At 46.5% G+C, this 15,055-nt stretch overlaps 1 protein-coding gene across 1 annotated transcript in view; it reads right to left on the reverse strand.

Moving 5' to 3' along the window:
* Nucleotides 1-9,423: 9,423 nt before the first annotated feature.
* Nucleotides 9,424-15,055, reverse strand: part of LOC124675502 (7-deoxyloganetin glucosyltransferase-like) — a 14,438-nt gene continuing 8,806 nt past the window's right edge. The window contains exon 3 of the mRNA XM_047211581.1: nt 9,424-10,360. Within this exon, the coding sequence (XP_047067537.1) occupies nt 9,533-10,360 (828 nt within the window). The 3' untranslated portion in view covers nt 9,424-9,532. The remainder of the gene's footprint in view (nt 10,361-15,055) is intronic.

Consider the following 15,055-nt stretch of genomic DNA (forward strand, 5'->3'; position numbering starts at 1 on the left):
CGCAAAAAATTATAAACCATCAATGATTTCTTGTAGCCATTACTTTTCACGCAAAAAATGATAAACCATCACTGATTTGTTGTATCCATTACTTTTCACGCAAAAAATAATAAACCATCATCGATTTCTTGCAGCCATTACTATTCACGGTAAAAATGATAAACGAAACAATCTATCTATCTCTGTATTTGAAGTTTGGGAGGGTTCACCATCTACTTATGTTAACTTTCGAGATTTTGACCTGAAAATCAAATTGGTATTATAAAGGGAAATAAAAGTTCAAAAAAATGTAAAAACGAAACAATCTACCTATCTTTGTATAGAAGATCGTCTGTATGATTTTTAAGGTCATTTAGAGAAGGTGGAAAAAATCTCTTTTGAGAAGGTCGAAAAAACATGATGCCATACCTATAACAACAAGGAATATCTAAAAGGGAAAGTTTCACAAAATTTGAAATTTAGGGCGAAAATGATGCCATACATGATGCTGTTTTTCGAGGTTTTGACCTGAAAATCAATTGGGTATTATAAAGGGAAATAAAAAGTTCGAAAAATGTAAAAACGAAACAATCTATCTATCTATGTATAGAAGATCAGCTGTATGAAATTTTAGGTCATTTAGAGAAGGTAGAAAAAATCACCTTGTTAGAAAAGCTGGTTTCAGTGAGACGAAACGGCATGCGCTTAAGCAAAGTGATTTTTTCGAACATCTCCAAATGACCCCAAATTTGCCATACATGATGCCGTACGTGTAACAACAAGGAACCCTATTTAAAAAGTGTAAAAAAAGTTTGCCCAACCGTATAGCTCTATCAAAAAGAACCTCACCATGGCGTTAGTATAATTTTTAGTTACAAACTTTCGTTACCTAACCTTCAACACGAAACTTGTTTCAAATTCATTTTGGCGTACAAGAAATAAATCCCACCTTGATTCGAGCACCACAGCCTCCAAACGATACCGATGCCGATATCGGCATGGTCAGAAAGGCTATGCTCGCCGCCACTGCTAGGTCACCGTCAGGATGCACCCTCAATCCGTCCCCTCATTCGATCACTGACACACCAGAGATACCGCCGAGGCCAATGCCGAACGTACATGTTGATGCCAATGCCGAACATGCATGCACGCCGCTGTGGGCACGGCCACACCGCCCCGCTATGCTGGACGCCACAGACCACCGCGAGGTCTTTCCCTTCGCCACCACACTCTTCTAGCACCCATCTATACACGCTAGAAAGGAGAGACACTAGTTTTATCTACATTGCTCGCGTTCGTGCCCGACACGGTCAGTCAAAGTTTTGAGGTAGTCGTCGATGTCGTCGACCATTTCTTCTCTTCTTTGCATGGTTAAACGCGTCTAGTTCATATCTATCTAATGCGTCTGGTCTCGCCTCATGCAGTTCTTTGTGGACGTCGATCTCATCTCGGCAGCCCGCAGGCCACCTCCTCCGTGCCATCGCTGTAGAGCTCCGTTTAAAAATCTAATCCTGCACGTGTATTGCCCCTTGTATCAGCATCATGGCCCACTTGTCATTCGATATACCGAAGCCCCACTCATGCGCGTTTTGGTCAGGGATACAACGATGCTTACGGTCAAACAAAGATGGATCGTCTGACGTGTCTTTGCAGGCTCTACGTGGCCCCACTAGTCAGAAGATAACAGTCAACCGTCGGGCAACCGGCCGTTACAGCACCTGTAATGGTTTCAGACAAGGTCTTGGGGAAAACTGAGGAAAAACTAAGGAGCTGGGGAAAACTGAGCACAACTAAGGACCCGAGGGCACGAAAATAGAAATCCCAAACTTTTACTTCCTGCTTGTCTGATCTTGATTATCAAATATATCGGGTTACAATGGGGTAGCCGATAGGCTGTGGTGGTTGTCTCGCTGAGAGGCAATGATTCTAGGTTTCTAGCTCTAACTTGAGGTGGATCTACGTATTGAAGTTGTGTCTCGACAGGCTCTTTCCTGGCCTTTATATAGCAGGCCAGGTCCCGAGAATCATGTCCGAACTCGACTAGGTTACAACAAGATCTATTCTAGTCTTTCCTTATTCACCGTCTTCTTGCCTTGTTCTTCAAGAATCCATCTTCGAGTAGGTCTGCTTCGCTGGAACCGACGTATAGGCCCACCTTGGCTGTTGGACAATCTTCATGGGCCTCTAGTTGGGCTGGAGGGGGTAGACTTATGTTGGGTACCCGAAGGGTAATACCCACATCACGTACCCTTTCATATGAATCTCTATATTTCTTAGAATTTTCATAATGCTCTTCCAAGGTGTCCTTTTTATCAAGAGTAATAGCCACACCAGGAGTATTTTTGATATTTTCCATTTTTCAATTTATGGATTTTTGTGTTTTAAAAAGAACTAGAAAGAAAAGACTAAAAATAAGACACATAAAATACTTTGCAAAATATAAAATAGAAAGAAGAGCTCACGGCGGTGCAACCTCCTCAAGCCTGGGTGTTAGCTTGATATAGATGATGATGGCGCTAGGAAAACAATCTTGCTTAGTCACCCAACAAAAACTATGAGATAACTCTCCAACAATGTCACCAGAAAATAGTCTGGCAGTTGCTTTGGGAATTGTTGTACTCGTAGCTTGATGAGGATGCAGTTTGTGAGACGCTCTTCCAATTATCCGGCAACATCACTAGCCAATAGTTTTGATGACGTTGGGACTCCAAGTGCAGAGTGTTGTGTAGCAAAATATTTTCCACACAAGGGTGACTCGAAGGTTTATATCGAACTCTCGGGTATCTGGGAAAGAGTTGTCTCTTTTTCTCTTCTTCTAGCAACCCTGCAAAGTAAAGTAATTCCTTGTTGTGTCACCAACTCCACCATGTGGTTGTCAAGCACAACGTTTCATATTAGTAATAGTAAATAAAACATGCAACACAAGTAAAGTGAACTAGAAAAATAAAGTAAACTAAGTAAAGGCGGTAAAGGGATGATTGTTTTGGGTTTTGTGTGTATTTAAGTGAATAAAATATTTTTGTATTTTCGGATTAAAATATTGCTGCAAATAGAAAGTAAGATAAATGCAATGGAAAGGTGTTTCTTATGATTAAAATTAGACCGGGGTTCATGGATTCACTTTTCTACTCTCTCAGTAAAATTGTAGTGGATAATAGCAATTCATCAATGAGATATATTGTTGGAACTTCCATATGTGTTTGATAAGCATTCATATGGGCATCATGTCCTAACTTAGAGATGATGCACAACATCTTTTTTTATACTCCAAAAGAAAGGAAAAACTCCATGCAATCTTGTATTAAGAATTAACAGAGCATAGCCATAAGTACTTTGTCATGATGTTTGAATATCAAATATTCTACCTTGAACAAACAAGATCGTCACTTTTGTTACGTGATTAACATAGCGTATTCATTCACTTTATCCCTAGTGAGGTAGCAAAAAAAAAGGCAAAGCCACAATAGATCATAAATTTGTTGTCACTATCCAATCACTAGAACCATGCTGCCACATGTAATACACACATCTCCCCACATATTTTCTTGCATACAAGTTGCATCAGAAACGATACTTAAGAACGGGGTACATAATATGCATCTATCAATACATCTTAAACATAATAGATTCCAATCTAATATCACAATATCATAGAATAAATATCCACCACATAGGAATTACATATATGACCATAATCATGTTGGGCGGCTCATATGGTACTAAATATATGAATAACAACAAGACAGAAATAGATCAAGCTACTATCACAAACCCATAGTACATAGGTGGACTACTCCCGCTTGATCATGGTTTTGATGAGGAAGACGTTGGAGAAGGTGAAGATCCCTCCGGCGACAGCTCCGATGGAGTTTCCCCCTCCAATCTTCGCTGCTGCAGCCTCTGTTTTCGTGTTTCTGTGTTTGCGCGGCGTTCTTTGGTGGGAACCTTCCGGGCTCATATATACACGGATTTTAGGGTAAAATAAGTCGGTTCACGAAATAATCAAACGATTTGGACGATCCACGGTGAAAAGAGTTTGGATGCCCCCTACTGGGCGCACCACCGGGTCTCTTTTGGGCCTCCAGGACCCTCTCGTGAGATCCAGGCACTCCAGGTGCTTATCTTGATGAAAAAATGACGTCCACAAAATCCTAGCTCAATTTGAATCCGTATAGGTCTCTGAAAGTGAAAAAAACCTGTTCTGCAGAGTTATAACCCAAATAAAGGAGATCATTGGTAAATCCCCATAAATTAATATAAAACATTAATATAACATCATATATGTTGCAAATATGTTGGAATATGTGTTAATAAAGTGCAAAGTTCACGTACGTATTTTACATGCATAACTTCCCCTCGGAGGCAACGGTGCCCAAACTCAACATGGCAATGTGCGCTGCACTGACAACCATTGTCTTCTTGATGTTGGCCTTCAAACAACGACCACTGTGTGCCGCCGTGGTGAAATGGCGGAGCATCGTGTCTCTCCCCCACTCCGTTTGTGTCATGCCATTAGGCTTTGTATTTGCGCCGACGTTGTGCGTGGCTTTTTGAACGGCGCCTCTGCGCCCTTGAACTGGCTAGCTTCTTCGCCTTAGGCTCGGCCTGCTTCATCTCAATGACGTATTGGGATCTTTCGGCGCCATATAGGCGACGTGCGAACGGGAGCGCGTGCACGGCAACGACGATGAGGTATAGGCAGGAAGCGTATCGAAGGGTGGGAGAAATCAAAAGAAGATAGAAATTATGAGTCTTATGAACCAAACACTGTGTCAATGACAGGGTTGGCTGCATCCACCACATGCGCTCGCAAGAAGCCCTATAATGGCCTCGGAACGCTAGACACGTTGTTGGGCTGGATTAGACAAAAACGATCTTTGAAACACTCGATTGTACCAGATTTTCTATCCGACGCGATAAATAAGCCTTTGGGGAGTAGTTTGGAGACATGACCGGAGATGTTGATACATATATTGATATAGAACCAAGGATGTGACTTTGGACGTGTCGATCGGGCTTCCTGTGTCTGATTGTAGCTTCTCGCGTGACACCACTACGGAAAATAGGTGAAACGCTGACGACCTGGAGCTATGCCGACGACTAAATGTCGGGGCCATCGGTGTAGACTCACGACGCCTACGGCCAGAAAAGGACTGCCGTCACCTCACTGCCGTCGGCACAGAGGAAGCTAAGTCGACGACCACCATCGATATCCCTAGGCCGTAGGCATTTCCAGAGGTACACCAAGGGCAGCCGTCGGCACAACCTGACCATCGGAATACACCATTGCCACGTGGAACTGGAGGCGCCTGCTAACGTCCATTTGACGGTGCAGAGCTATGCCGACGGCCTATCTCCCTAGTGCTTGATGGAAGAAAGCTATGTCGATGGAAGTGCCATCGATGACATACCTATTTTGCTTTTTTCCAAACTAATTCTTTTAGTTCCAATGGATGGCAATCAATGTTGATGTTGGGATTTTTAATTTTCCTTGCATATAAAATACATTTTTATTTTCTAAGTTCCAATCATGGTTTTTTGTGAAGCACGTACCGAAAAACAATTCCAAAATTGGACCATACAAAATTTTAAGAATACTAGACCATATTATGTGTACAAATCACTAACTAGTTGCAACTCAAAAGATTTCTAGGTACTTCTCCGTAAAAAGACAACAGTGGTTGATTCTGGTGGAAGGGGGCAAATTTGAACTACACGTGCTTGACAGTTTTCTCATGATTTTTTTTTAAAATTATTTTTAGATTCTCAACTATCTATTTCTGGGTACCTTTCAGCAAAAGGATAAATAGTGGTTGATTCTGCTGAAAGGGGAGCAAATTTGAACTAAAGGTGTTTGATAGTCTTCTCATGATTTTTTTCAAAAAAATATTTTTAGGTTCCCAAATAGAGTATGTATTTTATCGTAGATCCCGTTTTTATTTTGCAAGATTATACCCGTAGGTGACAAAGTTCATCCCCTCTGTTTTGGCTAGATTTTAAATCATGCATAAGTAATAAAAAAATAAAAATGTAAACCTTCGCACTATGTCATCCTTTGTGACCTAATTTCTAGGAAAATAACAAACTTGGAGTATCTAAAATATTTTAGAAAATTCTTTTCAGAAATGACCTACCATGCACAAAGTTCCATGGCTTTCAAGCCAAATGAGCTAGGTCATGACAAAAATCATGGCGTAGTTTATTCAAATGACCCATATTATGCATTGTGTGCATTCCGGGATGGCAAGCAATGTTGATGTTGGGGTTTTAAATTTCCTTGCATAGAAAATACATTTTTATTTTCTAAGTGCCAATAATGGGGGTTTTTGTGAAGCACGTACCGAAAAAACAATTCCAAAATTGTACCATACAAAATTTTAGGAATAAAAGGCTACATTATGTGTACAAATCACCAACTTGTTCCTTCTCAAAAGATTTCAAGGTACCCCTCAACAAAAAGAAAAATAGTTGTCAATTATGTTGGAAGGAGGGCAAATTTGAACTGCAGGTGCTTGATAGTTTTCTCATGATTTTTCCAAATAATAATTTTTAGGTTCCCAACTATCTATTTCATCATAGATCCAGTTTTTTTTGCAAGATTATACCCCTAGGTAACAAAATTCATACTCGTGGTTTCTGTAAGATTGAATCTTGCAGTTTCGTAACCTAAGGGTTGAATTTGGTAGAAATATTTGTGTACCTATGATAAAATAGATAGTTGTGAACCTAAAAATTATTTTTAAAAAAATCATGAGCAAACTATCAAGCATCCGTAGTTGAAATTGGCCCACCTTTCCAGCTAAATGGACCAATATTTGTATTTTTGTTAAGAGGTACCAAGAAATAATTTGTGATGAAACTATTTAGTGTTTTGTACATATAATGTGGTATATTATTCTTTAAATCTTGGGTGGTCCAATTTTGGAATGATTTCTTGGCACATGCTTCACAAACGACCATTTTTGGCACTTAGAATATAAAATTTGATACACAGATTTGTGAAAGGTTTACATTTTTTTATTAAACTATAGTCAAATCCCTACCGAAGAAACACACATGGAGCCAATGAGAACACAAGCAAGAGCTATCCATAGATCACCACAGTGAAACTGATCTTATACGTCCATTTCCTACGGATCCAACAAACCACCTCTCTCTTATCCTTTCCTCTCTCTCCTTATCCACCCATCTCTCTCTCTCTCTCCTTATCTCCTCTCCTCTCCCAACCACCCATCCACTCCCTCTCTCCTTCGCACCCCAACACCAACTTCCACCTCCCCGACGGCGCGTGGCTCGGCTCTTCTCCTGAGCAACCACCTGGTCCACCCGGTCGACGCCCAGCTCCCACCTCCCCGATGTCTGGCCACCGCCAAGCTCGCCAGATCGGATCCCTCCTCCCCGTGATCTCCCTGCCTCCACTCCAAGCGCCACCACGTGTTATCTCGTCGTCCACCCGCTTCCGGCCGACGCCCGACGCCCACCTGCTCCCCCCAACTGACGAGCGTGGCCACCTCCCCGAGCGTGCGCGTGGCCACCTCGGCAGTCACCGGCCACTCCCCAGGCATGCACGCGCTTCCTGCCCTGAGCCGCCATTCCCAAGCGCTACCGCTCGCCGCTCGGAGGCGTCGGTCACTTTCTTTTTACTGGACAGCTATGCCGACAGCATTGCCGTCGGCGTAGGGCTTCCATGTATGACTTCGCGTCAAGCTATGCCGACGATATTGCCATCAGCATAGATCCTAGATGCTGTCAGATGACCGTCGCATCAACTTACGCGCCGACAGCCATGATATGATGACGGCCAGAGCAAACCGTCAGCATAGATGAGCTATGCCGACGCCCCTATATTGATGGATAGGTAGCTAGGCCGACACGAGGTATGCTGACGGCCATATGCCGACGGTATTTGGGTAGGGCATGTGCCCTCGTGATTCCTGTAGTGCACTGCATGCTCGCCCGTGCAGTATATAAAATTTTCCACGCACCATCTCGTGGTTGTTATTCCATATCAGCGCGATCTATTCTTTACCAATTGACCTCCCTGTCTAGTCTGCACTCCGACCCTGCAGGCAGCTCAGGTGGACCAGATTGCGTCTTGATTGCATGTCGCGTGCTCGCGTGAATCAGCTTAATTAAATAAGTGCAACGCGAGTCTCATGATAGAGTAACAGTACATCTTCACTCATTTTGGAACGGATAGTGTCGAGTCGAGAAGACTCTAGTGAGTACTCTTAGTGGATAGTGTTACATGATCGGTGTTTAGCAGCAGTGTTTCTCGATGAGTAGGGCATTGAAACCGGCATACTTTTTTTTTTGGGCGGTGCTCTTTGAGTTTAATTTATTGTTTTAGTTTCCGGGGTAAAAGTATCCTAGGTCTAAACTTCTGTGGTTGTATATGGCAATAGTGGTTGATGACGCTTGGATGGCCTGCAGCCACTGCTCGTGGGCTGCTTGGTAGGGGAGGGGGAAGAGGGCTTCGTTGCACTGGAGGTAAGGAACGAGGCCGCGGCCATGAAAGAGGTAGTATCAGATAGTTGGGAGAGGGATGGCTCCCATGGTCAACATGGAAGAAGAAACGAGAAGGATAAGCAATATGTACTGAGGTAGGACGGCACATGGAAAACAGTAATCGGAAGATGAAAATTAATACGACGGCCGCATGTATATCTAGGTTGCTAATTTCACCAACATAACATAAGATATGTACTAAAAAATATATATCATTAGAAAACTCAGATCTTATACTTTCTAATGGTATAATTTTTATAGTGCAAAATTTATACAGTATTACATTGCTCAAATTGATGATCTTGGGATACATGTAGGCCCTGTAAACCGGGACGGAGGTAGTAACAAATAACTTTATGGTAGTGTTTGATTAGTTCAGGTTTTTTAGGAGTATCCTCATGCTCAATTAACACTGTGCGAGGTACCAAGCAAATCCAGCCATCCATCCACAATGATAACTTAGTCTTTTTTGATTGCGTACTACATATACGGTTGCATCTTCTTCCGTGGATCAAGCAACTCCCCATACACACTTGTGGAGGGAAAACTAATTTATGATGATAAAATCCGTGTCGAAATGTAGGTGCGAACGTGACCCTGGTGGCAGATTTCGCTGGAGCTTGCCGTCGACTGGGCATGCGATGGATAAGAAAAGAATGGATCCAGATCATCTGAATATATGAGACGAGTGGTGGTGATGCTCCGGTTCACGATGGTAGGCGTCTCTAGCAGAGAGCTTCGTCCCGGCGTAGGAGTCTCGATCTGATCTAATCTGTTGCGCGGGTCGTGCTCAGGAGGATCTTCGCGGCACCGTCTCCGCGCACGAGCTTGCTACCTGACGGTCATGGAATGGAGCAATCAGCAACGGACATTGATTTGGTACTCGCACGAGCTAGCTACCCTGACACCCACATGCTTTCAAGAAATGGATCAATCAGCAGAAGTGCACAATAACATCGTTATCTGATACAGCGAATCGCATCGCATCCACTGCACTGCATGCGCTGGACGTAGCAACAGAATGACAATTTACTACAGTAACATTTTAACGGCGCTTGACTCCCGACAGGAGCACGTCGGCGATCAGCTTCTCGAGGTTGGCGTACGACCGCCCGCCGGGCTGCGTCGCGCGGGCTCCGGTCTCCTTCCACTCCACGGCCCGGCGCCTCATCTCCTTCCCCTTCTCGCCGCACATGGCCTCCCGTATCTTGGCCTCCACGGCCTCCCGCCGCACGTCATGGCCGATTTCCATGGCCACGCCCCACTCCATGCAGCCGTACCGGCTGTTGGTCTGCTGCTCCGCGAAGAAGGGCCAGCACAGCATCGGCACCCCGCCGCAGAGGCTCTCCACCGTGGAGTTCCATCCGGAGTGCGTCAGGAACACGCCTACCGCCTCGTGCCGCAGCACCGCCTCCTGCGGGCACCAGCTCGCCAGCACGCCCCGGCCCTCGATGGACTCCAGGAACTCCGGCGGCAGCACCGCCTCGTCGCCCTTGATGAGGTCCGGCCTGATGATCCATAGGAAAGCCTGGCCGCTGTTGGCCAGCCCCCACGCGAACTCGAGCAGCTCCTCGTTGGTCATCACCGTGATGCTGCCGTAGTTCACGTACACCACGGACCCGGGCTCCTTGCCGTCGAGGAAGCCGAAGCAGGAGAGGTCCTCCTTCCACAGGTTGGAGCCCAGCTCGGCCACAGGGCCGCACTGTGGCACGATCTCCTCGGCGAGGAAGGCTAGGGGGCCGATGGTGTGGATGGGCGAGGAGGGCGGGAACATGGCGCGCATCGTGGCCAGCGCCACCAGCTCCAGCTCTTCCAGGGTGTTGAGGATCACGGCGTCCGCCTCCGCAATCCGCTCCGTCACGTGGAGGGCGAACTGGCACTACGGGAAAAACGCTCGTTGCCGTGCAACCACATTTTGCCGTGCGCTCGCGCACGGCAAAGAATACTTTGCCGTGCGAGGTAAACAGAAAACGCACGGCAAAGACCAACGCACGGTAAAGAGGACCTACGGCGCACGGCAAAGAAAAAGCGCACGGCAAAGCCTCAGCAAAGCGCACGGCAATGAAAGAAGTCACGGCAAAGAGAGGAAGGCGTTGCCGTGAGATGTTCTTTGCCGTGCGCCAGACCCATCCGCACGGCACAGGCTTCTTTGCCGTGCGCTGTGCACAGTACACGCACGGCAAAGGCTGCTTTGCCGTGCACATTTTCCTTTGCCGTGTGCCTTGTGGTATTTTCTTCTTTTTCTTTCTATATTGTACTTATTTTAATGCTTATATTTTATTCTTGAAATATGACAAGTACCACATCTTGATTAATGAATGTTTATACTATATTTTTGCAATACGACAAGTACTCTAAGTCCTTACTCCCCTCCAACATATCAGGGTTTCGGCGTAAACAAACCGCGTTCGGGGAATCTTCCAAGTGCTATCGCTCGAAAGAGAGGAATGCCACACAGCCTTGCACCATTTGGTGAATCACACCTTCCAACACACTTTCACACATATACTAGGTCCACATGCAAGTGTTGGTGGCATTCCGGTGCTCCGGCGGTCGTTCCCCCGAAAACGGCGGTATGCGTGCCTCGGGGGTCTACCCCCCTAGATTTCACCGCGCGAGGTTCCACCAACATACTTTTTGATAGGTTTAGTTTTGTTTAGGCCATATACACATGGAAAGCTAGGTTTGACACACTTTGGCACACTATAGCCACCGGTATACCCGCAGCGGGACACTTCAGCCTACAAATCGAGGAATCTTCCAAGTGCTGTCGCCCGAAAGAGAGGAATCTCACACATGGGAGCTATGCCTTGCACCATTTGGTGAATCACACATTCCAACACACTTTCAAACATATCCTAGGTCCACTTGCTAGTTTTGGTTGCATTCCGGTGCTCCGGCGGTCGTTCCCCCGATAACGGCGGTCCGCATGCCTCGGGGGTCTACCCCTAGATTTCACCGCGCGAGGTTCAACCAACATACTTTTTGATAGGTTTAGTTTTGTTTAGTCTATATACACATGGAAAGCAAGGTTTGACACACTTTGGCACACTATAGCCACCGGTATACCCGCAGCGGGACACTTCAGCCTACAAGTCGAGGAATCTTCCAAGTGTTATCGCCCGAAAGAGGGGAAGCTCACACATGGGAGCTATGCCTTGCACCATTTGGTGAATCACACCTTCCAACACACTTTCACACATATCCTAGGTCCACATGCAAGTGTTGGTGGCATTCCGGTGCTCCGGCGGTCGTTCCCCCGAAAATGGTCGTCATGCGTGCCTCGGGGTCTACCCCCTAGATTTCACCGCGCGAGGTTCCACCAACATACTTTTTGATAGGTTTGGTTTTGGCTAGTCCATATACACATGTAAAGCAAGGTTTGGCACCATTTGGCACACTATAGCCTCCGGTATACCCGCAGCGGGACACTTCAACCTACAAATCGAGGAATCTTCCAAGTGTCGTCGCTCGAAAGAGAGGAATCTCACACATGGGAGCTATGCCTTGCACCATTTGGTGAATCACACATTCCAACACACTTTCAAACATATCCTAGGTCCACTTGCTAGTTTTGGTTGCATTCCGGTGCTCCGGCGGTCGTTCCCCCGATAACGGCGGTCTGCATGCCTCGGGGGGTCTACCCCCCTAGATTTCACCGCGCGAGGTTCAACCAACATACTTTTTGATAGGTTTAGTTTTGTTTAGTCTATATACACATGGAAAGCAAGGTTTGACACACTTTGGCACACTATAGCCACCGGTATACCCGCAGCGGGACACTTCAGACCTACAAGTCGAGGAATCTTCCAAGTGTTATCGCCCGAAAGAGGGGAAGCTCACACATGGGAGCTATGCCTTGCACCATTTGGTGAATCACACCTTCCAACACACTTTCACACATATCCTAGGTCCACATGCAAGTGTTGGTGGCATTCCGGTGCTCCGGCGGTCGTTCCCCCCCGAAAATGGTCAGTCGCGTGCCTCGGGGGTCTACCCCCCTAGATTTCACCGCGCGAGGTTCCACCAACATACTTTTTGATAGGTTTGGTTTTGGCTAGTCCATATACACATGTAAAGCAAGGTTTGGCACCATTTGGCACACTATAGCCTCCGGTATACCCGCAGCGGGACACTTCAGCCTACAAATCGAGGAATCTTCCAAGTGCTGTCGCCCGAAAGAGAGGAATCTCACACATGGGAGCTATGCCTTGCACCATTTGGTGAATCACACATTCCAACACACTTTCAAACATATCCTAGGTCCACTTGCTAGTTTTGGTTGCATTCCGGTGCTCCGGCGGTCGTTCCCCCCCGATAACGGCGGTCTGCATGCCTCGGGGGGTCTACCCCCCTAGATTTCACCGCGCGAGGTTCAACCAACATACTTTTTGATAGGTTTAGTTTTGTTTAGTCTATATACACATGGAAAGCAAGGTTTGACACACTTTGGCACACTATAGCCACCGGTATACCCGCAGCTGGGACACTTCAGACTCTACAAGTCGAGGAATCTTCCAAGTGTTATCGCCCGAAAGAGGGGAAGCTCACACATGGGAGCTATGCCTTGCACCATTTGGTGAATCACACCTTCCAACACACTTTCACACATATCCTAGGTCCACATGCAAGTGTTGGTGGCATTCCGGTGCTCCGGCGGTCGTTCCCCCGAAAATGGTCGTCTGCGTGCCTCGGGGGGTCTACCCCCCTAGATTTCACCGCGCGAGGTTCCACCAACATACTTTTTGATAGGTTTGGTTTTGGCTAGTCCATATACACATGTAAAGCAAGGTTTGGCACCATTTGGCACACTATAGCCTCCGGTATACCCGCAGCGGGACACTTCAGCCTACAAATCGAGGAATCTTCGAAGTGCTGTCGCCCGAAAGAGAGGAAGCTCACACATGGGAGCTATGCCTTGCACCATTTGGTGAATCACACATTCCAACACACTTTCAAACATATCCTAGGTCCACTTGCTAGTTTTGGTTGCATTCCGGTGCTCCGGCGGTCGTTCCCCCCCGATAACGGCGGTCTGCATGCCTCGGGGGGTCTACCCCCCTAGATTTCACCGCGCGAGGTTCAACCAACATACTTTTTGATAGGTTTGGTTTTGGTTAGTCCATATACACATGGAAAGCAAGGTTTGGCACCATTTGGCACACTATAGCCTCCGGTATACCCGCAGCGGGACACTTCAGCCTACAAGTCGAGGAATCTTCCAAGTGTTATCGCCCGAAAGAGGGGAAGCTCACACATGGGAGCTATGCCTTGCACCATTTGGTGAATCACACATTCGACCACACTTTCACACATATCCTAGGTCCACATGCAAGTTTTGGTGGCATTCCGGTGCTCCGGCGGTCGTTCCACCCCGAAAATGGCTGTCTGCGTGCCTCGGGGGGGTCTACCCCCCTAGATTTCACCGCGCGAGGTTCCACCAACATACTTTTTGATAGGTTTGGTTTTGGTTAGTCCATATACACATGTAAAGAAAGGTTTGGCACCATTTGGCACACTATAGCCTCCGGTATACCCGCAGCGGGACACTTCAGCCTACAAGTCGAGGAATCTTCGAAGTGTTATCGCTCGAAAGAGGGGAAGCTCACACATGGGAGCTATGCCTTGCACCATTTGGTGGATCACACATTCCACCACACTTTCACACATATCCTAGGTCCACATGCAAGTGTTGGTGGCATTCCGGTGCTCCGGCGGTCGTTCCCCCCGAAAATGGCTGTCTGCGTGCCTCGGGGGGGTCTACCCCCCTAGATTTCACCGCGCGAGGTTCCACCAACATAATTTTTGATAGGTTTGGTTTTGGTTAGTCCATATACACATGTAAAGCAAGGTTTGGCACCATTTGGCACATTGTAGCCTCCGGTATACCCGCAGCGGGACACTTCAGCCTACAAGTCGAGGAATCTTCCAAGTGTTATCGCCCGAAAGAGAGGAATCTCACATATGGGAGCTATGTCTTGCACCATTTGGTGAATCACACCTTCCAACACACTTTCACACATATCCTAGGTCCACTTGCAAGTGTTGGTGGTATTCCGGTGCTCCGGCGGCCGTTCTCCCCCGAAAACAGCGGTTTGCGTGCCTCGGGGGGTCTACCCCCCTAGATTTCTCCGCACGAGGTTCCACCAACATACTTTTTGATAGGTTTAGTTTTGTTTAGGCCATATACACATGGAAAGCTAGGTTTGGCACACTTTGGCACACTATAGCCCCCGGTATACCCGCAGCGGGACACTTCAGCCTACAAGTCGAGGAATCTTCCAAGTGTATCGCCCGAAAGAGAGGAATCTCACACATGGGAGCTAGGCCTTGCACCATTTGGTGAATCACACCTTCCAACACACCACTTTGTCGCCGCGTCGGCGATGATGGCACACTGCCGGCGCACCAGCAAGGAATGCTGCACCGGCGACAAAATGAATCCGTGTAGTTTCAAAATATCATTAAATAATACACATGTTGAAATACAGGTTTCATATAATTTTGAAATATATTTGAATCTTTAAATGGTGAAGAATTTTTTTTATTGTACCAAAGCGCACGGCAA

This window comes from Lolium rigidum, chromosome 7, assembly GCF_022539505.1.
Source record: "Lolium rigidum isolate FL_2022 chromosome 7, APGP_CSIRO_Lrig_0.1, whole genome shotgun sequence".
Lineage (NCBI taxonomy): Eukaryota > Viridiplantae > Streptophyta > Magnoliopsida > Poales > Poaceae > Lolium > Lolium rigidum.